The sequence below is a fragment of the Ranitomeya imitator genome, chromosome 5 (assembly GCF_032444005.1).
Source record: "Ranitomeya imitator isolate aRanImi1 chromosome 5, aRanImi1.pri, whole genome shotgun sequence".
NCBI lineage: Eukaryota > Metazoa > Chordata > Amphibia > Anura > Dendrobatidae > Ranitomeya > Ranitomeya imitator.
Window position 1 is genome coordinate 375,696,432 of NC_091286.1, and position 27,022 is coordinate 375,723,453.

The 27,022-nt window shown below is 45.9% G+C and overlaps 1 protein-coding gene across 1 annotated transcript in view; it reads right to left on the reverse strand.

Annotated features, from left to right (window-relative positions):
* PHF3 (PHD finger protein 3) overlaps positions 1 to 27,022 on the reverse strand; it is a 137,458-nt gene that overhangs the window by 41,139 nt on the left and 69,297 nt on the right. The window contains exons 6-10 of the mRNA XM_069726686.1: positions 26,303 to 26,477; positions 25,137 to 25,290; positions 19,882 to 20,038; positions 19,656 to 19,772; positions 15,905 to 16,033 (exon numbers count right to left, since the gene is read on the reverse strand). Coding sequence (XP_069582787.1) covers positions 15,905 to 16,033; positions 19,656 to 19,772; positions 19,882 to 20,038; positions 25,137 to 25,290; positions 26,303 to 26,477 — 732 coding nt within the window. The remainder of the gene's footprint in view (positions 1 to 15,904; positions 16,034 to 19,655; positions 19,773 to 19,881; positions 20,039 to 25,136; positions 25,291 to 26,302; positions 26,478 to 27,022) is intronic.

The following is a 27,022-nucleotide window of genomic DNA, read 5'->3' on the forward strand; positions in this document are numbered from 1 at the left end:
CTAGTTTGCGTTTTTATGCTTTTCAGATAAAGACTGTCTTGTTTATACTACTCCCGTTTGGATGTGCCAAATTTCTATTACTTTTCTTGATATTGCTGAGCTGCACCAGCGGAATTCAAGGCACCCATGGTTTGTCATCTCCTTATCCTGGATTCAGCTACTGCATTAAGAAGGTGGTGAGCTCTGGTTTAAATTTAAATGATTAAGGTGCTAGTCTTCGTTCAGACATGAAAAAAAGATGACATGTTCCCTTTAAAGTGAGCCAGTCACCAGGTTTGGCCGATATGAGATACGGCCACCACCTTTCAGGGATGATATACAGCATTCTATAATGCTGCATATCTGCCCCCAACCCGACCTGCAAGAGAAGAAAAATAACTTTATTATACTCACCTGCAGAGTGGTCCGGTCCAAGGGGTGTCGCTCTTCTTGGTCCAGCGCCTTCCTTCTTCTTGTGATGTCGTACTACTTCTTGCTGTATGTGAATGACGCGTCCCAGCATCATCCACACCGTCTCCTCGACATCGAGCTCCTGCACAGGCGTACTTCTCTGCCCTGCGCAAAGTACTGCAGTGTGCAGGCGCCTGCGCACTGCAGTACTTTGCTCTGCCCTCAAAAGGGCAAAGAAGTATGACTGTGCAGGAATGAGAATCTGAGGAGACTTCTGTGGAATCCCAAATCACGGAGGAAGGTAATGAAAGATGGGAGGCTCATGACCAAGAAGAGCCACACCCTTTGAACTGGACCGCCCCAAAGGCAAGATATAACAAAAGTTATTTTTCTTCTCTTACAGGTCGGTTTGGGGCTTATATACAGCATTATAGAATGCCGTACATCAGTCCTTACAGGAGGTGGTCGTATCGCATATCGGCCAAACCTGGTTTTAGGTTCCCTTTATGTAATGTTTTCACCTTTGGTTATTTTTTTTTTTTTTTTTTTACAGATAATTAAAAAAAAAATCCTACTATGTGAACCACAAAAGAGGGATTTTTGGTTCTTACCGTAAAATCTCTTTCTTGGAGCCTTCATTGGGGGACACAGGTAACCATGGGTGTATGCTGTTGTCACTAGGAGGCTAACACTATGCAAATTAAGAAGTAACTCCTCCCCGGCAGTATACACCCTCCGACAGGCACCAGGCAACTCAGTTGGTGCAAAAGCAGTAGTAGGAACAGGTAATATAAAACTCAACCTATGTACCAACCCACAACAACGGCACGTTAGCCAACACGGTACAACTTCAAGGGAGGGTGCTGTGTCCCCCAATGAAGACTCCAAGAAAGAGAATTTACGGTAAGAACCAAAAATCCCTCTTTCTTTCTCGCCTCATTGGGGGACACAGGTAACCATGGGACGTCCAAAAGCAGTCCCTAGGGCGGGATATTCTGTAGAAAAAGAGGAGTTCGGTCGGCCGGTGAGAAACCGCTGCCTGCAGTATCCTCCCACCCAGGCTCGCATCCGCAGAAGCCTAAGTATGCACCTTGTAGAATTTGACAAAGGTCTGAATGGATGACCACGTTGCGGCCTTGCAAACCTGCGAGGCTGAAGCTTGGTGACGAACTGCCCAGGAAGCTCCCACAGCTCGGGTAGAGTGAGCCCTCACTCCCGACGGAGGCCGTTAGTCTTGAACACGGTATGCCTCCAGAACCGCCGAACGGATCCAACGAGCAATTGTGGACTTGGAGGCTGAAGCCCCTTTCGCTGCCCTTCCGAGACGATGAACAGAGAATCGGCCTGACGAAAAGAGGCAGTTCTGGCGAGATAAATTCGCATAGCCCTGACCACATCCAACTTGTGAAGAGATTTCTCCAAGGGATGAACCGGGGAAGGGCACAAGGAAGGGAGGACAATGTCCTCATTGATGTGAAAAGCCGAAACCACCTTTGGTAGAAAGGAAGGAACCGGACGAAGGACCACTTTGTCCTGATGCAGGACTAGAAAGGGAGAACGATAGGATAAGGCCGCCAGCTCCGACACTCTTCTAATGGAGGTGATGGCGACCAAAAAGGCCACCTTCCAGGATAGGAACGAGAAGGAAATGTCCTGAATCTGTTCAAAGGGCGCACGCTGGAGGGCGTCCAAAACGAGGTTGAGGTCCCAAGGCTCGACAGGAGGACGATAAGGGGGAGCTATATGAGCGACCCCCTGGATGAAGGTCCACACCTGAGGCAGGGAGGCCAGGTCTCTTTGAAAAAAAACGGACAGAGCGCAAATCTGACCCTTCAAGGTGCTAAGGGAAAGACCCAAATCTAGACCCGCTTGAAGGAAACTGAGAAGAGATGGAAGGGAAAAGATCATAGGAAACAGATTGTTGTCCTGACATCACCGGAAAAAGGCCTTCCAACACCTGTAATAAATACGCGAGGAAGCCGGTTTTCTCGCCCTTAACATAGTCTGGATGACACTGAGAAAAACCCGCGTCCTTCAGGACCGCGGCCTCAACGGCCATACCGTTAAATTCAGAGACCGAAAATTCGGGTGGAAGAGGGGCCCCTGCGAAAGAAGGTCCGGACGATACGTCCGATAGCATGTTCACCAGTTCCGCATACCAGGCCCTGCGAGGCCAATCTGGAGCTACTAAGAGTACGGGGACCCCTTCTGTCTTGATCTTTTTTACGACCCTTGGGATCAAGGGGAGGGGTGGGAACAGATAGGGCATCTGGAACCGAGTCCACAGGATCACGAGTGCGTCGCATCCGACGGCCATCGGATCCCGAGATCTGGAGACGTAGTGGGGAACCTTGTGGTTTGCCCGGGAGGCCATCAAGTCGACGTCTGGGACGCCCCACCGCTGGCAAATCTGGCTGAAGATTGAGGGGAGAAGAGACCACTCGCCTGTCACGATGCCCTGGCGACTGAGAAAGTCAGCTTCCCAATTGTCCACCCCTGGGATGTGGATGGCTGATAGAGAGGGAACGTGATCCTCGCCCAACGCAGAATTTTTGCCACTTCCGCCATGACTTGTGCGCTGCGAGTCCCTCCCTGATGGTTTATGTAAGCCATGGCCGTGGCGTTGTCCGACTGAATGCGGACCGGTTTCCCTGAAAGGAGAGACTCCCAGCGGATGAGGGCTAGGAAGATCATGGGGTGCGTTAAAAGAGGTCTGGATACACATGATGAGAGCATTATACTGCCTCTGTACAAATCCCTAGTTAGACCGCACATGGAGTACTGTGTCCAGTTTTGGGCACCGGTGCTCAGGAAGGATATAATGGAACTAGAGAGAGTACAAAGGAGGGCAACAAAATTAATAAAGGGGATGGGAGAACTACAATACCCAGATAGATTAGCGAAATTAGGATTATTTAGTCTAGAAAAAAGACGACTGAGGGGCGATCTAATAACCATGTATAAGTATATAAGGGGACAATACAAATATCTCGCTGAGGATCTGTTTATACCAAGGAAGGTGACGGGCACAAGGGGGCATTCTTTGTGTCTGGAGGAGAGAAGGTTTTTCCACCAACATAGAAGAGGATTCTTTACTGTTAGGGCAGTGAGAATCTGGAATTGCTTGCCTGAGGAGGTGGTGATGGCGAACTCAGTCAAGGGGTTCAAGAGAGGCCTGGATGTCTTCCTGGAGCAGAACAATATTGTATCATACAATTATTAGGTTCTGTAGAAGGACGTAGATCTGGGGATTTATTATGATGGAATATAGGCTGAACTGGATGGACAAATGTCTTTTTTCGGCCTTACTAACTATGTTACTATGTAAGATGGCTCTGATTTCCAAGAGGTTGATAGGGAGGCGGGCCTCCTGAGCAGTCCAGCAGCCCTGGGCCGTGAGGTGGAGAAAAACTGCTCCCCAACCTTGGAGACTGGCATCGGTGGAGATCACCTGCCAGCGGGGAGGGAGAAATGACCTCCCGCGCAAAATGGAGGTGGACAGCGTCCACCAAGAGAGAGACTGTTTCACTCTGGGGGAGAGGCGAAATGGGCGATCCAGGGAAAGTGGATTCCTGTCCCAGGCCGACAGAAGGGCCAGCTGGAGGGGATGAGAGTGGAACTGGGCATAGGGGACCACTTTCATGGAGGCGACCATCTTTCCCAAAACCCTCATGGCAAGGCGGAGAGACGGAGGATTCGGGCTCTTTAGTGCCCTGACCCCCCGACGAAGAGAAAGGAACTTCTCTTTGAAAAGAAAGACCTGAGCCTGAGAGATGTCGAATTCCATGCCCAGGAACTCCAGCCGCTGAGATGGAATCAGGGAAGACTTCTGGTAATTGATTATCCAGCTGAGGCGAAGAAGCGTGTCCAGAGTAAGCTGGAGGCTCTGGCTGCAATCCCGACGGGACGGACCCTTGATCAAGAGGTCGTCGAGGTATGGGATTACTAGAATCCCCTTTGAACGTAGGATGGCCATGGCAGCTGCCATGACCTTTGAAAAGACCCTGGGCGCAGACGCCAGACCGAAAGGGAGGGCCGTGAACTGATAATGATGAACCTGGATCGCGAACCGGAGGAATCTCTGATGTCGTACGCAAATAGGGATGTGAAGGTACGCATCTCGGATATCCACGGAACACAAAAACTCTCCCGGTTCCATGGACGCGATCACCGAGCGTAGAGATTCCATCCTGAAACGCCGAATCAGGAGATGGCGGTTCAACCGCTTGAGATCCAAAATTGGACGGAGAGAACCGTCCTTTTTTGGAACCACAAACAGGTCTGAGTAAAAACCCAAAAACCGCTCGCGATGAGGCACCGGAACTACGACTCCTGAGGCGAGGAGCGACTCGACGGCCTGGAGAAGTCCTGAGAGGTGGGAGGGCTGTTTGGGAGGACGAGAGAGCAGGAAACGTCTTCCTGGGGGCGAAGAAAATTCTATCTTGTAGCCCGAAGTGACGATCTCCCTGACCCAGGTTGTCGTCGACTACCGATAGCCACACCTCTGAGAACAGGAGAAGTCGGCCTCCCACCCTGGAGGGATTTCCAGGTGGGGGCGACCCGTCATTTATTAGAGGACCTGTGGCCCCGAGATCCAGATGGTCTTGCAGGGTGGCTCTTAGCTCTCCAGCGCGGTGGAGGCCTGAAAGAAGGTTTTCTTCGGTCTCCTTGCGAGGAAGAACGGTCCTGGTTGGGGTTTCCTGAGGAGGCGAAGGACCGAAAGGGACGAAAGGACTGAGAGCCGCTCCGGTTGAAGGGACGTTTCGGCTTGGATTGGGGTAAGGAGGTACTCTTTTACCACCCCCGTAGCGTCCGAGATCATTTGATCCAGCTACGTGCCGAAGAGTCTAGAACCCTGGAAGGGCAGACCAGTGAGAGATTTTTTAGAAGCGGGGTCAGCGTTCCACGCCTTTAGCCAGACAATCCGGCGAATGGCCACAATGTTGCTGTTAGCCCTGGTGGAGCAGGCCGCTGCATCAAGGGAGGCATTCATGAGGTATTCTCCCGCAAGAGAAATCTGATCCGCTAAATCAGACAGTTCCTCAGCAAGAAATGCCCCTGCACAGGGTTTTGGCCCAGGCTGACACAGCCTTGGCTACCCAGGACGAGGCAAAACTAGGGCAGAGGGAGGCTCCGAAATCCTCAAATGCCGATTTTGCTAATGCCTCGATTTGCCTGTCCGTGGGGTCCTTAAGGGAAGCCACGTCCGGGATAGACAGAACCGTCTGCGAGGATAGCCTGGAGATGGGCGGGTCGACCTTAGGAGACTCGGACCATTTGGAGACAATGTCGGAGTGAAAAGGGTATAACACGTCTAGCCGTTTCCTGCCAGGGAAACGCTTACCAGGGTTTTTCCAGTGTGTAGAGGTTGTGTTGTCAAACTCCCTGTGATTAGGAAAAAATCTAGGACGTTTAATCCGTTTAAACGCAACGGAGCCGTCCTGAGAGCTCGCTTCATCCTCCTTAAGATCAAGCGTCTGAATGATAGCCGAAATAAGGCTATTAACCATCTCCTGCTTTTCGGAAGTCTGATCTGCATCAGAGTCAGATTCCGACAGAGGATAGATCAGACCCCACGTCCGCCTGCGAGGAGGGGGAATGGGCAGATAGGGGAATTCCGTCCAGGGAACTGGACGAGGATCTAGATAAGGTCCATTTTCTGTCTCTTTTGTCTGGTCTGCCTCTGTGAGGGTCTAGGACAGGTGCGAGTGAATCGCCGTGTGAGGCGTTCCTGGCACTGGTGGCATTAGAGAGAAGCGGGATACCTTGAAGTGCCTGAACCAGGGACTGAGACACCTTAGTCAGGTCGGACACCGATTGAGACATTGCAACAGCCCACTCCGGGGGAGGGGGGGTGTACTCATCCCGGGACCTGGGGGCTTCCTGAGGGACGGACATGGTGGGAGGAACGCAGGACGGGCAGAAGGGTGAAGGCTGACCTGAAGCCCACTTTTTCTTACAGTGAGTGCAGGCGTAATGGATGGCCGTAGTGGCAAAGGCTGGGGTGGGATCGGACATAGGTGGATATTACCTTGTCCTGGAGCGGAGAAGTACTGCCGGGAGGAGTTGAGCCCGAGAGAGAAGTAGCGCTGAGCCCGCCGAAAAAACAGCGGCAGCCGCAGGTGCCTGTGTTCCCCCGAAAATCTTCTGTCCCACGCGGTGAGCAGACTCTGACAGGGAGCAGGAAGCAGTAAAAATAGCGCTGAGACAGCGCGACGCTGTGGGTGGGCACAAGCGCTGAAGGGGGAAACAGAAGAAACGCCCCCAACAGCGCTGAAAGATTCCCGGCCGCAATAATGCCGGCCGCCACCAGAGGGCGCTCAAGCGCCAAAAGGTGAAGAAAAACCGGGAGGGAAAAAAAAACAAAAAAAAACTCCTGGCCGCAATAATGCCGGCCGCCACCAGATGGCGCTCATGCGCCAAAAAAGGAGAAAAGCGGAAGACTGAGAAAAAAATTGTGTGCGCGCCTGCAAGCTTAAATAAAAAGGAGGGAAAGAATGCCGGCATTATGTGAAGCCTTTGCCCGCGGTTTAGCGCGTCCCAGCACCTGAAAATGCGACCCTCTCTCCTATCACAGGGGGAAGCCTGGTAAGCTATATGGAGATCGCTGCCGGGCAGGGTGAGAGAAGGAAGGGGGGTGGGGGGGGGGGGGTTTGGCTTTGTTGATTGAAGATCCCTTACCTGGAGATGAGGAACCATCAGGATCCCTTCTAGACTAGAGGGTCCTGGAAGAAGTCCTCCTTCCCGCACCACGAACTCTCTGGCGCAGAAGACGGCGTCAACCCCTAACCAGGGGGAGAGGGTCACTGGAAGTGACCGCCGTCTTACTCTCAGCCCACTCCGAGGAGAGGGATGAGGAGGGGAAACGGGCAGGACCGGCCACCGAGGAAGAAGGTCACCCTGAACACCCGAAGGGTGACAGGGGACAAGGTCCTGCCCAGCGGGTCCGAGAGGGTGCGATGTGGGTGATACCACACTGCTCTCTCGGTCGCTCAAAGTGGGGAAAACAGGGTGAGAAAACTGCACCCTGTTACCCTGAAGAAAAGAGTCTGAAAAAGAAAGGGAAAAGGTTAATAAACAAAACAAATCCCTGTAAAAGAAACGCGGATCTGGGGTTAGATCCAGGTCCGCCTCCTACAGACACTAAGCAAAAACTGAGTTGCCTGGTGCCTGTCGGAGGGTGTATACTGCCGGGGAGAAGTTACTTCTTTATTTGCATAGTGTCAGCCTCCTAGTGACAACAGCATACACCCATGGTTACCTGTGTCCCCCAATGAGGCGAGAAAGAAATATAATTTTGCTCACTATTGTGCTCATTGAGGCTAGGGCTTCCAACAATGGTTGCAGGTATTATAGGTTTGCGCATGGTAATATATCACAATTTAGTTGGTCAGTTTCCCATAGAATTCGTTCTGGAAACATTTTAACCCCTTCATGACATAAGATGCACATTTATGTCATATGTTGAGTCCCTGATTTTGATGCCAGTTTGCATGCCAAGCTCGCATCTTTCCCGGCTGATGATGTCCGCGATCTGCTGAAGACTGACATGCATTTCATGTCAACTCTTCTCTGAAAGCCAGTGTATAGATTGGATTCATAGGAGACCGTTATTTTCGCTTTTGCACCACTATGTATAGTATAAGCGATCAGACCTTAGTAGGTTCAAGTCCCCTAAGGAGATTAAAGTAAAAAGTATTGAAGCATTCAGAAAAGTCAGATCTATCAAAACATAAAAAAATAATCAACCTTCAGCTTTCCAGTGAATCACATGATAAAACAGGGATTTTTGTGTTACTCACCGTAAAATCCTTTTCTCCGAGTCGTTCATTGGGGGACACAGGACTGTGGGTGTATGCTACTGCCGCCAGGAGGCTGACATAAGTAGGTATAAAAAAAAAAAGTTAGCTCCTCCTCCATAGTATACACCTTGCCACTGGCCCTGCCAGCTCCAGTTTGGTGCACAAGCAGTAGGAGATAGAGAAAACAAAACCGCATTAGAGCAAAGACAACATGTCTAGAATAATACTATAGTCTGAACAACTCCATAGACAAATAAAATGAATAGGGAGGGAGCTGTGTCCCCCAATGAACGACTCGGAGAAAAGGATTTTACGGTGAGTAACACAAAAATCCCTGTTTCTCCATCGTCTCATTGGGGGACACAGGACTGTGGGATGTCCCAAAGCAGTCCCAGGGTGGGAAGAAGACTCACTGGAAGAAAACCCCTAGGCACTTACCGCCTATAGGTGTGATACCGCAGCCTGAAGAATTTTCCTTCCCAAACTTGCATCAGCAGAGGACTGAGTGTGGATATTATAATGTTTAGAGAAAGTGTGCAGGCTGGACCAAGTGGCCGCTTTGCAAACCTGCTCTGCTGAAGCTTGGTGCCGAAGCGCCCAGGAAGCGCCTACCGCCCGAGTAGAGTGTGCCCTGATCCCAGCCGGGATGGCTGCACCCTTGATACGGTAGGCCTCCTGAATAGTGGTTCTTATCCATCTGGCTAAGGTCGATCTAGAGGCTGCGAGTCCCTTTTTATGACCCGCAGGAAGAACGAACAGAACATCCGTCTTTCGAAAAGAAGCGGTCCGAGAAACGTATCTTCTCAGAGCTCTCACCAAATCTAGAGTATGGAGAGCTTTTTCCACCCGGTGTGTAGGCGCAGGACAAAAAGAAGGCAAGACAATGTCCTCATTCATGTGGAATGAGGAGACTACTTTTGGCAAAAAGGAAGGTGCTGGTCTCAGCACCACCTTATCCTGATGAAATTGTAGAAACGGCGCCTGACAGGACAAGGCCGCTAACTCCGATACCCGCCTAATGGATGTTATAGCTACCAGAAACAAAACCTTCCAAGAAAGGTACCTTAAAGGAATATCTTGGAGGGGCTCAAATGGAGGTTCCTGAAGAACACTCAAGACCAAATTAAGGTCCCAAGCTTCTATCGGAGCTTTGTAAGGAGGGACTATATGAGAGACTCCCTGCAAAATTTTTACTTGCAGATTGGTAGCGATCCTGCGCTGGAAAAGAACCGATAAGGCGGATATTTGTCTCCTAAGGGTACTTGGAGCGAGACCTGAGTCTAGACCAGATTGGAGAAAAGCTAGGACATTAGGAATGGAAAACCGAAGAGGAGGAAGACCCTTCTTCCTGCACCATGAGAGAAAGACTTTCCAGGTGTGGTGGTAAATGCGTGCTGAAGCTGTCTTTCGAGCATTAACCATAGTTGAGGCTACTTTCTGAGAAAAACCGGCCTGGGTCAGAATCCAAGATTCAACGGCCAAGCCGTCAAACGCAGGGCCTCTAAGTTCTGGTGGAATATCGGCCCCTGCGACAGAAGATCTGGCTGCATTGGTAGCTGCCAAGGAACCCCGACGATCAGCTGAACTAGGTCTGCGTACCATGACCTCCGAGGCCAATCTGGGGCGACTAGAATTGTCGGAACTCCCTCTAACTTGATCTTCCTGACGACCTTTGGAAGCAGCGCCAGAGGGGGAAACAGATATGGAAGACGAAATTGGTTCCAAGATAGGACTAGTGCGTCTACGGCAATTGCTCCTGGATCTCGAAACCGTGCAACGAACCTGGGTACTTTGGTATTCGACCCGGTGGCCATTAGATCCACGTCCGGGATTCCCCAGCGTAGACATATCTGCCGAAAAACATCGGGGTGAAGAGACCATTCCCCAGGCGCAAGCCCCTGTCGGCTCAGAAAGTCCGCTGCCCAGTTCTCCTTGCCCGGGATGTAAACTGCCGAGATCACAGAGTGATTGTTCTCGGCTCAGCGGAGGACTTGTCCTACCTCGCGCATGGCTGATCTGCTGCGAGTGCCCCCCTGATGATTTACGTAGGCCGCGGCCGTGGCATTGTCCGATTGGATCCGCACCGGGCGACCCGCCAGAAGATGGTGAAAGTGCTGCAAAGCCAGCCAAATTGCCCTTATTTCCAACAGATTGATTGGAAGGGTTGATTCCCTTGGGGACCAACGACCCTGAGCCGTGTGCTGGAGAAACACTGCTCCCCAACCGAGAAGGCTGGCGTCTGTAGTGACTACCAGCCAATGAACTGGAGGAAAGGCTTTCCCCTGAAGTAGGGAGGAACGCCTCATCCACCATATCAGGGATTGCCTGACCCCAGGAGCCAGACGACACCTGAGGTTGAGAGACAAAGGACTCCTGTCCCAGGCTGACAGAAGTGCCTGTTGGAGTGGACGAAGATGGAATTGGGCGAATGGAACCGCTTCTATAGCTGCTACCATCCTGCCCAAGACCTCATGCAGAACCGGATTGAATGGAAACTTGGCTGCTGAAGAATTTTTACCTCCTGCCGGAGACAAAGCACCTTGTCCTGGGGTAAAATAGTTAGCCCCCGAGAGGTGTCGAAGATCATCCCTAAAAAAGAGATCTTCCGAGATGGTACTAGAGATGACTTCTTTAAATTGACCAGCCACCCTAGACGAGCTAGGGTGTCCAAAGAGATGTTGACGTTGTCCCTGCATGCCTGAAAAGTTGGTCCTTTGACTAAGAGATCGTCTAAGTAAGGCAGAATGACTATGCCTCGAGAGTGCAGGATTGACACCACTGTTGCCATCACCTTCGTGAACACCCTGGGAGCAGTGGCGAGCCCGAAAGGTAATGCAGTGAATTGGAAGTGTCGCTCGCCTATGGAAAACCGTAGAAATTTTTGATGAGGAGGAAATATAGGAACGTGCAGATAGGCGTCTTGAATATCTATGGAAGCCAGGAATTCTCCCCTTTCCATAGCCGCAATGACCGAGCGGAGAGATTCCATACGGAAGCGACGAGTGCTGATGAATTTGTTTAGACACTTTAGGTCCAGAATGGGTCTCACGGTCCCATTCTTTTTGGGAACCGTAAACAGATTTGAATAAAACCCCTTGAACCTTTCTTCCTTTGGAACAGGGACAATGACCCCGTTGGACTGAAGAGACGCGACTGCTCTGAATAAAGCTCTTAGACGGGTTTTTGAACTGGGAAGACTGGACGGAAAAAAACGGCCTGGAGGGAGACAGGAAAACTCTATTTTGTACCCTGAAACCACCAGGTCTCTTACCCATCTGTCGTGAACAACTGACAGCCAGGACTGATGGAACAGTAGTAGGCGACCGCCTACTCTGTTGGAAGCGACGAGAGGCTGCCTCCAGTCATTTAGCCGAAGATCGAGGATATCTAGATCCCCTAGATCTTGATGGTTGATACCGCATTCTTGCCAATGGATTGGCCCTATAGGAGACCTGGTGCTCCCGTTCTTGGACAGGCCGACTTGGGGGACCTGCGCTTGGTGCCGCAGACCACCGGGAGTTACGAAAGGATTTAAATCTTGCTTGAAATTGGCGACGAAAAGGTTGCTTAACCTTTTGTTGAGGAAGGAAATTACTTTTACCTCCCGTGGTATCAGATATAAGCTGATCCAATTTTTCGCCAAAAAGACGGACACCTTGATAAGGAAGGGATGTAAGGGACTTCTTTAAAGTAGAGTCCGCCCGCCAATTTCTTAGCCATAGGGCCCTTCTGATAGCAATAGCATTTGCCGCAGCCAATGCTGAACATTTTGCCGCATCCAAGGATGCATTAATCAGATAATTTCCTGCTAAAGATATCTGATTTGACATCTCTATCACCTCTACAGGAAACCCCTTATCCTGAAGAGCCTTAGTTACAGACTCTGACCAAGCTATCATAGCTTTGGCAGCCCATGTGGCCGCAAAAGACGGTGCGAGGGCTGACCCTGAAGCCTCAAACAGAGACCGAGCTAGACTCTCTAGGAGCCGATCAGTCGGATCCTTAATAGACGACCCATTAGGAAGAGACAGCAACGTACTAGAGGCCAAACGGGATACGGGAGGATCCACTGAAGGGGATTCTGCCCACTTTTTACAAAGCTCTGGAGCGAACGGATACCTTGCGCCTAGGGCCTTCTGGCCTAAGAAACGTTTATCCGGTCGCTCCATGTGACGTTGGACTAAATCCTCAAACTCAGGATGAGTAGAAAACACCTTATGAGGTTGCTTGAATTTCTTAAAGGACACCATATGACCAGAAGGTAAGGTGGCCACATCCTCTACTCCCAAGGTCTGGTTAACGGCCTCAATGAGACTGTCAACAGATTCCTGATAACCAGGAGCTTCTAAATCAAAAGACCCCTCTGAGTCATAGTCCGAACCGTGCTCACTCAATTCCGCAGGAGAGGGAGATGGAGAGACAGGATTCAAAGATGCTGATGCACCTGACGGACCGGGAGACGCTGTGTGGGATCGTTTCCCCTGTGTCTGCCTAGAGGGAGTACGGCCCCTGCAGGCCGGAGGATCCTGAAAATCGGAGGATCTTTCCAAAACAGGCGGATGAATGTCCCTGACAGGGGCTTGAAGGGACTCAACCGCCTTTGTTAGAAACGCCATAGACTGCGTTAATGATATGACCCACTCAGGGGGAGACACTGCCGACCCAGGTACAGGCACACCCGGCAGGGAAGCAGACAGGGTAGCAGACGGGGGCTCCTGCACGCGCTTGGAATCACAAGCCTCACAGAAATGGTTACTTTGCGCATGCGGAAAAGTAGACTGACAGGTAATGCATGAGGTATACAGAACTGAGTGAGTCTTAGTCTTTCTAGACATGACTCTATTGCTGCTGCTGCTGCTATGCTCCGTATCTCCTCATGAGCTACTAGGTCTAGAACAAATACTGTTGTCAGGCTGAGGGAAGTAGCACTTACCCCAGTCCTGAGTCCCCGTATGCTCTCAAACACTGAACCATGTCTCCTGTGCAAACCACACATATAAACTAATTCACAGGGCGGATGCCTGAAAAAAGTGGGAGGAGTTACCGCACATGGACCCGGTTTAGGCCGAAGCAGGGATCTAGATTTTACTCTTTCCCCTGCTCTCCCGGGAAAGCTGGGTGCTCGAAACCGGAAGTAAACCGTCGCCATGGAGGCAGGACTTCCCCCAGACTACAAGACCCATAATGCCACAGGCTGTACAGAGAAAACAGGAAGCCGCCGAAAAAGGGGCGGGACTTCCGCCCATGTTCAGACTACAAGATCCATAATGCCTCAGCGAACAGAAAACCGCCTAAAAAAGGGGCGGGACTTCCGCCCATGCCTCTGCTGAAGTTTGCTAGTGGGGAAAAAACGCTGGAAACCAGCTCAGCGCCGGATATAGTCGCCAGCAGAACGCGCGATGAAGCAGGAGCCCCCCCCCCCCTGTGCAGCCCTCTGACAGCGCATAAGGTTAGACATAAAAAATCCACATATAAATATATATATACATATATAACTATTAAAAGACGGTGCAGGGACCCTAACTCCTTACACCCTTCAGAAGGCGAGGAGAGGGACCGTCTGCCTCCTTTAAACACCGTAGTCGTGCATTGGTGATGAAGTGGAGGCTGCACGGACAAGGAATGAATGCCTGTACAACCTAGGGTTCCGTTACCTCAGGGTGGTCAGGTTCTTAGTCCGGCAAAAAAATCCCACGTCGCGGGAGAGGATACGTGGAGGCGACACTCCACGTGCTCGCCCGTTGTTGGTTTGGGGAGATCGGACCCCTTCAAAAGGGTCCGTCGCCCCTGTCTTATCTTCAGAGAAAAAAGCATCTGGGAAAACCCAGAGATGTGCCTCCTACGGACACTAAGCATAAACTGGAGCTGTCAGGGCCAGTGGCAAGGTGTATACTATGGAGGAGGAGCTAACTTTTTTTTTTTTATACCTACTTAGTGTCAGCCTCCTGGCGGCAGTAGCATACACCCACAGTCCTGTGTCCCCCAATGAGACGATGGAGAAATGAATTGCGTCATTCAAAAGTACAACTTGTCCCGGAAAAAACAAGCGCTCATACCTTTATGTGGACAGAAAAGAAAAAAAAAAACGTTATGGCTCTTTGAAGCAGGGGGAGTTAAAAAACAAAAAAGCTGGGAGAGCCCCTGAGGTGTCATAACAGCAGAACGCCCCCATAAGTGACCCCCTTTTATAAACTACACCTCTCAATGAATTCATGTAGGGGGGCAGTGATCATATTGACACCACAGGTGTGTCGCAGAATTTTATACATTTTATTAAGTTTTTACCACAAACCTTTTCTTTTAGCCTCATATTTTACATTTTCACAAGGAGACATGGGTAAAAATGGTAACAAAATTTGTTACAATTTCGGCAGAATGTGGAAATACCCCATATGTGGCTGTGGAGTACTGCTTAGCCACACAGAGAAACTCGGGAGGGATGGAGCGCTATTAGACTCTTGGAGCACAGACAGATTTTCCTAAAATACCACTCCTGACGAAGCCAGTCAGGCAAAACGCGCGTCGAGGCGCCTGGCAGCACTATAGCAGCGAATACCCACCCTCTACTGATCAACCATGGCCACAGGTATCGTATGATTATATTTGATACTTAAACCAGCCACTATATTTAGGCTGGTGTCTGTCTGAATTTGAGTACTAGTTTACAAACAAAAAAAGTTAATTCTCTAGTATTTCAAATTACAGCATAATAATAACCTTTGGCTAGTTTACTTATTTTTTTGTCTACTATTGTACAACAAATCTTAAATGATTAATGGCCATGTTTGTTTCCTTTTTTATTCATGGATCCTTATACTGAGGTGTTCTATATGCTATTTTATAGGATTCAGTGTGGTGTGGCTATCATCGTGCAGTTTTGCTGCTTTGGCTTTTTTTTTTCTCTTTGTCTCTGTTTGTCCTCTGTGAATCTCACTTATGTATTGGAAATTACATTGTTAATTATTTGATATATTTTAATAAAGTTTGTTACTTTTTCTATCTCTGCTGCTTCTGTTATACTATATAGTCTTGTACACACAAGTACACGATTACTATATTGTATTTTTAGACTATAGTATTATAGGTTCATAGATTTTCCTAGAATAGTTTGCATATACAAAGCACAATTTTGACAAGGACACCCCTAGGAAATATATCTACGGGTGCACTGATGATTTTGACTTAATGGGTCTAAAAATGAGCAGCAATGGATGTTGCCAAGTGAAAATTGCAAATTTCAACTGTAGTGCCCGTACATTGCAGTGCACAGTACATTTTAGTACCAACTTACATTGTAGTACCCATACATTGTGCCCAGCTCATGCTTCTGGAGACAGGCACCAGTAAATTCAGTGGGCTTTCATTGCTACAGAAATGCCAAGTGTGAGAACATTAACCCCTCTCTGAAATCAGACGTAAGAGTACACCGATGTCGGACTCCCTCACTTTAATGTGGGCTCCGTCGCTGAGCCCACATCTTTTCCGGCACATGTCAGCTGTTTAGGACCTATACATCAGTCAGGAATCCCTATCCGACCAGGATTTATAGGTACGTCAACTTTCGAGAAGGGGTTAATTGTCTTCTTGGCGAACAGTTGGGCAACTGTGCTACCTGTGAACCAGACTAAAGCAAGTGAAAATAAAAAATTGAAATACTCTAAACTCTTATGAACAAAATAATAAATATAGCAAGGAAGTTCAGAAAGATGTACCTCAGTTTCCATGGCTTCTGGTTCTTTCATGGGAGCATCACTTTCTATTTCAATTTCTCCTTTATGTGTAATCTTGGTGATTGGGCGCCGTTCAACTTCACGCTGTTCTTTCTCAATCATTTCAATGGTCTAAATAGTGAATGAAGAGCAGAAATTGGAATAGTCAACTGCTGCAAAGTCATCTGTAGCCTTGGGTATTACAGCAGGTAAAGGTGACAAGACAGGAATTGATTGGTTTGATTAGATTATTGTAACCAGATTTCTTGTGCAGTCGAATAAGCCAATTCATTTTATCCAAATCTTATATCTATCGGTCGTGCTTCTCGCAATTTCAAGAATAAAACTTGGAAATGCTGAAGTAAATGTGTCAGAAGAGAAAACATTCAACAACTGAAACAATAAAAAGTATTAAATAAAAACTAAAGAAATGAACTGGGATACAAACAGGTTTGTATGGGTCATTCCATGTCAAGTGAACCAATGATTTTTACCACTATATTTTTAATTCTTTTGAGATTTTGTTATTTGGTAATAGTGTGTCAGAGAATGCAAAATGTGAAGAAAAAAAAAAATTCTAGATTTTAAAATTTTTTATTGATTTTCAAAGTTTGGAAAAAGTACGCATTTCGGTGTTGCCTGCCTTTACCTTTCTCCCCATAACTCAGGCTAGAAAACAAATAGAGAAACAAAATAAACCCCATTCTACTCAGAACTGTACAAGCTTTCACCAGATATGTCACAAGAGTATCTTTGATAATATTTTACCTATGCGAATGCAAGCGCAAAACTTTAAAACGTATTTCTGACAAAAAAACGTTTAATTTAAAAATTTCAAAAACTGCACATGTGCCTGCTATGCTCCTAGCCACATCTGTACCAAAATACAAGCTGGGATCATGATGTGATTATATTTTAAAAAATAAAACTACTACAGTGTCAATTCGAAAATCTCGCATTCAGATCTGTTCAGCCTGTGGTCTAACAGTGTGGGGTCTATATTTACCAAATAATCCATGATTTTTAGATATTACTGTGTTATTTTATTATGTTACAGCTTAGAAGCAGGAGAGGACAGAGGAGAAAGCTTTGTTAGTGCTGAGAATGACCAGGGGTAGATGGTGACTGCAGAGCAGATGACAGGCCGGCAGCCCCAGAGGCCATATTCACACCAAATCTTAACACCCAGGCAACTCCTCAAATGGAGGGAGAAAAATATTCTTAACATCCAGTTCATGTATTGTACAAACCAGGACTACGAGGAGGAGGAGAGTTTGTAAAAAAAACCTCGGTTACAGGAAACAGAAAGGGGACTCAGCAATACCGGACTGTCATCACATGTAATGAAACAGAAATAAAAACAAGGGTTTCTTCAACCAGCAGAGAGTGAAGTGCATGAAGTGGTAAAAGGCAGCACAAGATTGGCAATGGATGACATAACTGGTGATGTGCCTGTGAATATGATCGGCGCTGGTGGCGGCTACTGGACTCTCCAAAGATTGTGAAAATGAAGACGTAGAAAGGACTTTTCTGCAGCTTCTGGTCCAGCGCCGTCCTCTGTGCATCCAAGAAAACCAGACATTGAAAAAGTTACAAAAATCAGATATTGACTCAGGTGGAGCCGAGCACCATGACCGGCCGCACATAGACACAAAAGGAAACGGCCATTGCTAGTAAGCGCTTATGGACAAGATGACAAGATGACCCACTAGAAGGGACACATTGATGATAACAGGCCGTGTAAAAACCTACCATTAATTGTTTGATTAGTTTATATTTTATAGAACGAGGATTTAACTCCTGGACTATTCGTCTTAAACACTTCATAAATGACATGTTTAGTGATATAATAGAAAAAAAAATTGTTCCATGTATAAATAGGTGGTAAAAATATTGGTTCTTTTAATCTGGTTTTTAACATAATTAGGATGAGACTGTATTTGGAAAATCACACTTGAGGATATGATCACCTTTTTTATTTTGGCTTGTTCAATGCTTTCAGGTTGAAAATGCTGCGCAAGTTGTGTTATGATGATTAAGATGGATTTATTCTGGCACTTCGGGATTTGTTTTTTGTGTTTCTTTATTGTTACATATAAATGTTGAATTCAATAAGATGTAATTTGTAAAGAAAAAAGGAAGAAACTCGAACAAACCTAAAATCAGATGATTCAAGGCTTAAAAAAAAATACAAATTTGATAGGTCCCAAGTTGAGTCCCTGTGCAAATATAAACAAGAACACAAGTAACACACATGCATGTTTTTACAATTTTAAAACATACTTTTTTTCACAATTGCGCATCAAAATTTTGAATTTGATTTCTCCAAAACAAAATATCAAGAAACAGTCTTGTGACATATCAAATGAAAGCACCGTTCTGAGAACAATGATGCCTTTCCCACCTCTTTATCTTAATTCTATCCCAAGATATCATAAAAAATGTAAAAGCCATACCAGGCCAAAATCTGCACTTTTTCAAAACTTTAAAAATCTGTAAAAAATTAACTGATGAAGAAAAAAATTCTAAACTTTTAATTTGTAATTAACTAAAGTTGTACTTCATAAAAACAAAAAATAAAAAAAATCTAAAGACGTCAGGTAAAAATTTTTTTCGTATTTGGATCACTTGATATGGAATGACCCGTATGCAGCATGTAAGCGCACGTTCACACTGGCCACTGAACAGAAAGAAAAAAGAAGACTGAAACAATCAGTAAATACCTTGCAGTAATTAAACAGCAATAGAGCATAAAAATAATATAGGGTGCTTAGTTAACAAAATTTTGATTAATAAAATGCAAAAGCCATCTGACCACTTATTATGTTTCTGCCTTTGTTTTTTTTTAATGTAAAGTATTAGTCAGTATAGTTTCAATTGTTGAAAATATAAATATGTTTTTAAATAATGTTCCACATTTTAGATAATTAAGGAAAAAAATATATTTAATATTTAGTTTTTAAAGGGAATCTGTCACCCCTGGATAATTTTGAGGTATTACTATGGGCATACAGGTGATAGAATGGTTAAACCAGTCTTACCTGTATGCCTCATAGCTGTGGTTTAGATCTGGAGAAATGCAGTTATAATGTTTTATGCTAAAGATTTCTTCCAGGCTTCGGGGCGTGCGGTGCCTGGAAGAAATCCCTGCCTCCTGACTTCATTATAATGTCACCCACCTCGCATTCACGTCTCACTGACTCGTTCAGCGCTATAATCCCGTGTATGCGCCATGCATGCGCGCAGTTATGTGAACCCTGTCTGCCATTTTATGGGCAGTGTCTGCATCGACCTTCTGTGCAGGCGACGGCGAGTCTCTGCTACTGCACAGAAGATCAATGAAGACTCAACAGAGCTCATTTAGTGTGCTGGACTACAATAAGATGGCACCTGGCTTCATCTATACCAGTGAACTGGACAGTCTAAGGGTCATGCATAGAAATACACATAAGAGTTAGAGTAAGATGCAGATCACAGTCTCCTTTGGCCTGGGGCTGTCGTATCTGCGGTGTCATTCTCAGACACAGAGACATCAGCAAACATAAATGGCAGTCCAAGTAGCTGAAGAAAAAAAAAAAAACTAAAAAAAAATGTTAATACAGTACATTTCATTGTGACTTAATAATAAAAGTTGACATCATTAATAAAAAATAAACCGTGTGATACATTCCAAGTATTACATAAATACAATCACAGAGAGAACTCTTTTTAAAGAAGAGCAGTAATATATGCTGTAAATATTAATTGATCTTACATGTCTATTTTCTCTTTGTCTCCATGCTGCCAACTCTCTAGAGGCCAATTCCTCTGGAGTCATCTTGATCAGATGTTCAGGGGTGATGTCTCCTTTCAGTACTCTCTTGTACAGTACCTGGCAAAGAAAAATGAAGAGCAATTTCCACAGAGCGTGACTACTTGCATAGCTAACAGAAGCTTCCATTGCTCCGCTAACACAGTGCTTAGATCATACTGGAACTTACATTGTTTTTAGGATCTTTCAAATTGAACATTAAACTTCTGTATTTATTCTTGTATTTTGAGTCCGTATCTCGATAAAACGAAAACAGCTCCTTTTCAATCTTGGCTGATACCTTTGTAGCTCTTTCTTCAGGAATCTTAGAGTTGGACTCTGAAAGCCTAAAATAAAAAAAGGATCATTTAAAACTGTATTTTTACTCCCTGAACCTCATACTTTTATGCATTGTGTTTCATCATTTTTATGTTATGATCCCAGCAGTCCATGCATTTTGTGGTCATCGTTAGGTACAAATGGCAGCACAATGATCTCAAAATGCAAAGTTATGAGAATAAACCAGAAGTGCCTTCTTAAGTTCTGGATTTCCCTGCCAAAATAGACCTTTCACTTCAAGCCTGAAATGCTTGGAAACAAGTAAAGACGTGACGATCATGTGATGTATGCGCCCCCTGCTTGTGCAGTCAGTGTAGAAGCCCTGTGCAAGGGGCTGCAGAGCTCAAGGCAACCTATAACCAACTCTAGAACTTAGCAACTACAGTATTTTACTATAGAACGCACGTTACTAAAGATGTGCTCAGGTTTACACAACAGAAAATAGGAAACAGATAATACCTACGAAGTAAAACAGTACACTGCGTCTGGGTGTCTGCCTCTAGAAGGTGTATGCACCAGAAAATCATGCACAGCAGGGCACATTCACTCAGTCGCCACCAATATGGTCAATGGCCCCATTGGGACATACGCCCGAATCCCGTTTTGGGGGGTTTGGACGCAAGCACCGACAGGACCACTGAGCATGGGACAAAGCACAATGTTAAAGGGCCCTTATAGAACAGTATGAGTCCTTTTTCTGTTTTTTTTTAATAACGACATGTAATTATTATTGGTATTGTTTTGGATACACCTGACTTTTCGATCACTTTTTATAAAATTATTTTGAGCCAAGATCAACAAAACAGCAGTTATGGCATCATTTTCCATATTTTTTTTTTCTTTAAACACCGTTCACCATACACCAAGAAAAATAATACACTTTTACGATACGAGTTGTTACGAACCTGGCAATGCTTTACTAGTCCCACAAGGGGACTTGAACCAGAGATCCTTTGATTGAATCGATAATGCACTGTACAACTTGTGTAATACAGTGCATTATTTAACCGGTCATTGACCAAAGTTAGCCTATCAAGCCTGGCCAATGGCAGGATCTCAGACTGAGGAATATGACACAGATGCCATTGTGATCGCATTGCAGTTTTGGTGTTCCTAAGTAGGTTAGATTTGGCACTTGAGACTGTTTTTTTTTTAGATACATTATTCGTTTCTTCATAAAAATATCTGAAATTTGATAAAAATTTCCAAAAATTGGCAAAATTTTTAAGTATGCATTTTCATGTCCTTAAACTAGTTACTTATAGCACACCCAATACATAATAAATCACATTAACCATCTGTCTAATTTACATACACGGGATCATTTTTCTAAGTTTATTGCTCAAAGCTGATTCATAAGCCACACACGCTCGTTATGACAACTGCATCCTTTAACACTGTGATGTTCCTGTTCATAATGTGGCCACAGAACATGTGACCAGATGTGTCCCTTTGCATTTTCCATTGCAACACATTGCTCCTGCAGTAGCTTCCTGGATGCAGTATTTTGCAAGGGAGGATGAGGTGTCTGGTCACCAGACCGGAGTTGGCTGGGGCACAGATCTTAACTTTGTGCTAATCACACAACGTAATTGTGCATCTTAGTGCACAAATTTTATACATCAGCATTAAGGTACCTTCACACTGAACAACATTACAACGATAACGATAGCGATCCGTGACGTTGCAGCGTCCTGGATAGCGATATCGTTGTGTTTGACACGCAGCAGCGATCTGGATTCTGCTGTGACATCGCTGGTCGGAGCTTAAGTCCAGAACTTTATTTCGTCGCTGGATCACCCACTGACATCGCTGAATTGGCGTGTGTGACGCCGATCCAGCGATGTGTTCACTTGTAACCAGGGTAAACATCGGGTTACTAAGCGCAGGGCTGCGCTTAGTAACCCGATGTTTACCCTGGTTACCATTGTAAAAGTAAAAACAAACAAACAAAAAAAACAAAAAAACACATACTCACATTCCGGTGCCTGTCACGTCCCCGGCGTCCGCTTCCCTGCACTCCTCCTGCATCCTGTGTCAGCGCCGGCTGGCCGTAAAGCAGAGCACAGCGGTGACGTTACCGCTCTGCTTTACGGCCGGCGCTTACACAGGATGCAGGAGGAGTGCAGGGAAGCGGACGCCGGGGACGTGACAGGCACCGGAATGTGAGTATGTGTTTTTTTTTTTTTACTTTTACAATGGTAACCAGGGTAAACATCGGGTTACTAAGCGCGGCCCTGCACTTAGTAACCCGATGATTACCCTGGTTACCTGGGGACTTCGGCATCGTTGGTCGCTGGAGAGCTGTCTGTGTGACAGCTCTCCAGCGACCACACAAGGACTTTCCCACGATCACGGCCAGGTCGTATCGCTGGTCGTGATCGTTGGAAAGTTGCTGAGTGTGACGGTACCTTTAGCATACCTTTTTACCCCTATCTGGTGGATTTATCAAAATTGTTAAAACAAGAAACTACTTTTGTTGACTACGGAAACCAATTACAGCTCAGCATTGCATTTCACTACAGTGATTTAAGAAATAAGAGCTGAGCTCTGATTGGTTGCTATGGGAAACAAAGCGTTTTTCCTTTTGATTTGAGTTTTCATAAAATGAAGCTCAATGGACATAATTCATCAAAGCTTTCACACCAGAATTCTGGCTGTGAAAAATCGTAAAATTCACAACTTGGAGTTGCAACAACATTTTCCAACTGAAAAAAAACGGCCTAATCACCACAGTTCGCCTAATTCATGATGAGCTGTGGCATTCACAACTCCATAGATCTCACTCCAGTACCTGACTTGAGTGAGATTTGATGAATGGCATGTACGGAGCCACACGTCATTCATCAGATGCTCCAGATTCATGAAGAGACATGCACCACTTATGAATCAGGAGCCTCTGACTCCAGTAACCCCCTCATCAAGACAGGCGTGAACAATTCCAGTCTAGATAAATCGGGACCAATATCTTTTAGAAAGAGATGACTGCTTGGTCTTATTGGAGAGACAGCAGGAATGCTCTATGACGACCCTTTCTTTCCTGGTTTTCTTTTTTTTTTTAAATTTTTTTTTTTTTTTCACTAACACTTATCCAAGAAGCATCGTTTCTCCTTGCGGAGATCAACATGCTAAGCATGCCGAGATGAGGAGACTTAAAGCCGCAATGCTCCTCTGGGTAATATGCTATTTATGCAAATTGTCTCTTCAGAGAGGAAGAGGACTAGAACTCTAGTGCCACCTATTGCAGAGGTCCCCAACTCCAGTCCTCAAGGCCCACCAACATGTCATGTTTTCAGGATTTCCTTAGTCTTGCCCAGGTAATAATTGCATCACCTGTGCAATGTAAAGGAAATCCTGAAAACATGACCTGTTGGTGGGCCTTGAGGACTGGAGTTGGGGACCTCTGACCTATTGGAAGTAGCAATCCTACAAGTCAATGTTAACCCTTTAACAAGCCTTGTCATGTGACTTAGGATAATAGCCAAACCAGATTTCAATTTGCAGACACTGTGTTCCGGGGTACTGCCCCTTGTCAGTGCAAAGCAGAGATCTGGTTTGGCTGTGGACAGATGTGTCTGAAGAGACAATTTGCATAATTAGCATATTACCCAGAGGAGCATTGCGGCTTTAAGTCTCCTCATCTCGGCATGCTTAGCTTGTCGATCTCCGCAAGGAGAAGAGACAATTTGCATAATTCACTAACACCTGAAATTAGATCCCTGTTAAAGGGCCTCTGTCACCCCCTCCAGCCGTTATAAACTAAAAAAGCCACCTTGTGCAGCAGTAATGCTGCATTCTAACAAGGTGGCTCTTTTAGTTTCTGGTGCATGTATTCCCAAAATAAAGCGTTTTATTACTTCTCCAAAATACCTGTCTTTCTCCAGGGAGGCAGGTCCTCACCCCCCTGCTTGAAACGCCACACTGCCGTCACTCAAATATTCAGAGGCTCCGAGCGCCGGCCCCTACGCACTGTTTTCGCATGAAATCCGGCGCCTGCGCTGTGTACTACTGTGTGGGGCAGGCGCAGTGAGGTCTGGCCGTCTGACGTCACAGCCAAACTTGCAGACTGCGCCTGTGCGGCCGCCCTGCCTATGAATCCCAGCCCCGCACTGTGCATAATGTATAACACACTGCGGGGCTGGGATTCCAAAGGTGGGTGGCCGCACAGTCCACACACGTGCAGTCTGCAAGCCTGGCTGTGACGTCAGATGGCCAGAGCTCACTGCTCCTGCCCCACACAGTAGTACACAGCGCAGGCGCCGGATTTCATGCGAAAGCAGCGCGGAGGGGGGCGGCGCCCGGAGCCCCTGAATATTTGAGTGACGGCAGTGTGGCGTTTCAAGCAGGGGGGTGAGGACCTGCCTTCCTGGCTAAAGACAGGTATTTTGGAGAAGTAATAAAACGCTTTATTTTGGGAATACATGCACCAAAAACTAAGAGAGCCACCTTGTTAGAATGCAGCATTACTGCTGCACAAGGTGGCTTTTAGTTTATAACAGCTGGAGGGGGTGACAGTGGCCCTTTAAACTCCTTAGATGTTACTGTTGGCTATGGCATCTGAAGAATTAACGTTTTAAAGTCACACTAGCGTATCACATCCAATGTGAGAGCATTGGATGTGATATGCTATTGACACTCAGCTCCAGCTCTGCTGCTAGCGTGAGCCTGAGAAAATCACAGCACAGGTGCGGAGGATACGGAGAAATTAATTTCTCCATCTCCTCCATTGCCGACGTCCGCGGGAATCATACTGAACTCGGTGATATCAGAGTTCAGTGTCATGTTTCACATGTATCCACAGGCTTAAATGGGCAAGTGCAATCCAATTCTCGGATGCAATCGCAGCGTGCTGTGATTATTTTTTCATGTCAATTTGGCATGCAAAAACAATCGCAGATGTCAGTTACCCGATAGGTTAACATTCGACCGAGTGAGATCCGATTTTTTTATCAGATTGCACTCGTCCGATTACATCGTGAGAGCGAGTTCTAAGACTGGCATTGGATCAAGCACAGTTCCTAACTGGGTGCCAATCACACAACATAACTGTGCATCTCGCTGCATCATTGTCAGTACACAAAATGTTATACATCAGCATTAGCATACCTTTTCACAAGTATATCTTTTAAAGAGTGGCGAACGCTTTGCCTTATTTGCTCAACAGATGGTTTTGGTGTAGATGGAGAGGCAACAGGAATGCTGGATGACGACCCTCTCTTTTCTGGTTTTCTTTTTTTCAGGTCTATCTTTTCATTTACACCTGAATTAAAAATCAATAAAATACGTTAGCTGATTCTTATATAGTCCATTACCCAACCAATATATCTACATTTTCAACCAAGCGTTTGTATTCTAGTAATGTGTTTACTACACAAATAGAAAACAAAAGTGTATTTAATTTTGGTAATTATGGTTAGTATATAATACTCTGTTCACATCATGTTTTCCCTAAGGCCTCTTTCACACTTCCGTCTTTCAGCTCCTGTCACAATCCGCCGTTTTTTTGAGAATGCAGAATCCTGCATTTTCCCATAGACTTATATTAGCAACGGATTGTGACGGATGGCCATCCGTTTCATCCTTTATGCACTGGATCCGTCAGAATATAGCGGTCCGTCATGCGGAGAAAACGTTCAGAGTAACGTTTTTTTCTGCACGTCGGAAAATCAGTCAGCAACAGGTCCTGCGCTGTCCGTCGTCGGCTATAATGGAAGCCTATGGACCCTGCGATCCGTTGTTGACCGTCACACACAGGAATCCAGCGACATATTCATATTCATTATCTCTCTCCTCTCTCTCCCCGGACATAGCCTAAGCGTTTCACGTATTTATTGTTGCTCATTCACCTGATAGAGGCCAACAAAGTGTCCCTTTGGCTTCAAGCTGGGCTAGTATGTATTTGACTATATAGGAAAACATTGTCGGCTGCACTGTCATATACAAACAGCTAAGAGTATACTGTTTGTTATAGGATTTTTAAACCTTGTGGTCATTGCACTCAAAATAAACCCCAGAATGGCAACCTTCAAGTGATACCAATTTTCTAGGTACAGTATTCAAGGTGCAGCACTTGTTTGAAGTCAGGGTGTTGTGTAAAATTCTTGCTTTTTGTTTATTATTTAAGACAATCTGACAACAACTACACATTTGCAAATTTACAGTTACGCATTATAGCTAAAATGGGTGTGCCACCAGATACTAACTGAGCAAGAATTCTGAATGACAAGGAAAACAGCATTCTTTGACAAATAAACGTTTCTATTTTGGTTTACCGGTCTTCGTCTTTTCATCGTGAGTGGACGCAGTTGCAGTATCTTTTGTAGATTTTTCACGTCTTTCCTCTGACACTCTGTGGGCTGCTGTGGCCGAGTTCTTGCGATTAGAAATGGCTTGTTTCTTCAAATCCGAATCCTTGCTTTCTGTGGAATGCCTACTATCTCCAGAGATCTAAGAGAGAAAATAACTTTATTTTCATTTTGAAAGGTTTAACCCCCTTTACCCCCAAGGGTGGTTTGCACGTTAATGACCGGGCCAATTTTTACAATTCTGACCACTGTCCTTTATGAGGTTATAACTCTGGAACGCTTCAACGGATCCCGGTGATTCTGACACTGTTTTCTAGTGACATATTGTACTTCATGAGAGTGGTAAAATTTATTTGATATTACCTGCATTTATTTGTGAAAAAAAACGGAAATTTGGCAAAAAATTTTAAAAATTTCGCAATTTTCCATCTTTGAATTTTGATGCCCTTAAATCACAGAGATATGTCACACAAAATACTTAATAAGTAATATTTCCCACATGTCTACTTTACATCAGCACAATTTTGGAACCAAAATTATTTTTTGCTAGGGAGTTATAAGGGTTAAAAGTTGACCAGCAATTTCTCATTTTTACAACACCATTTTTTTTTAGGGACCACATCACATTTGAAGTCACTTTGAGGGGTCTACAAGATAGAAAATACCCAAAAGTGACACCATTAAAAA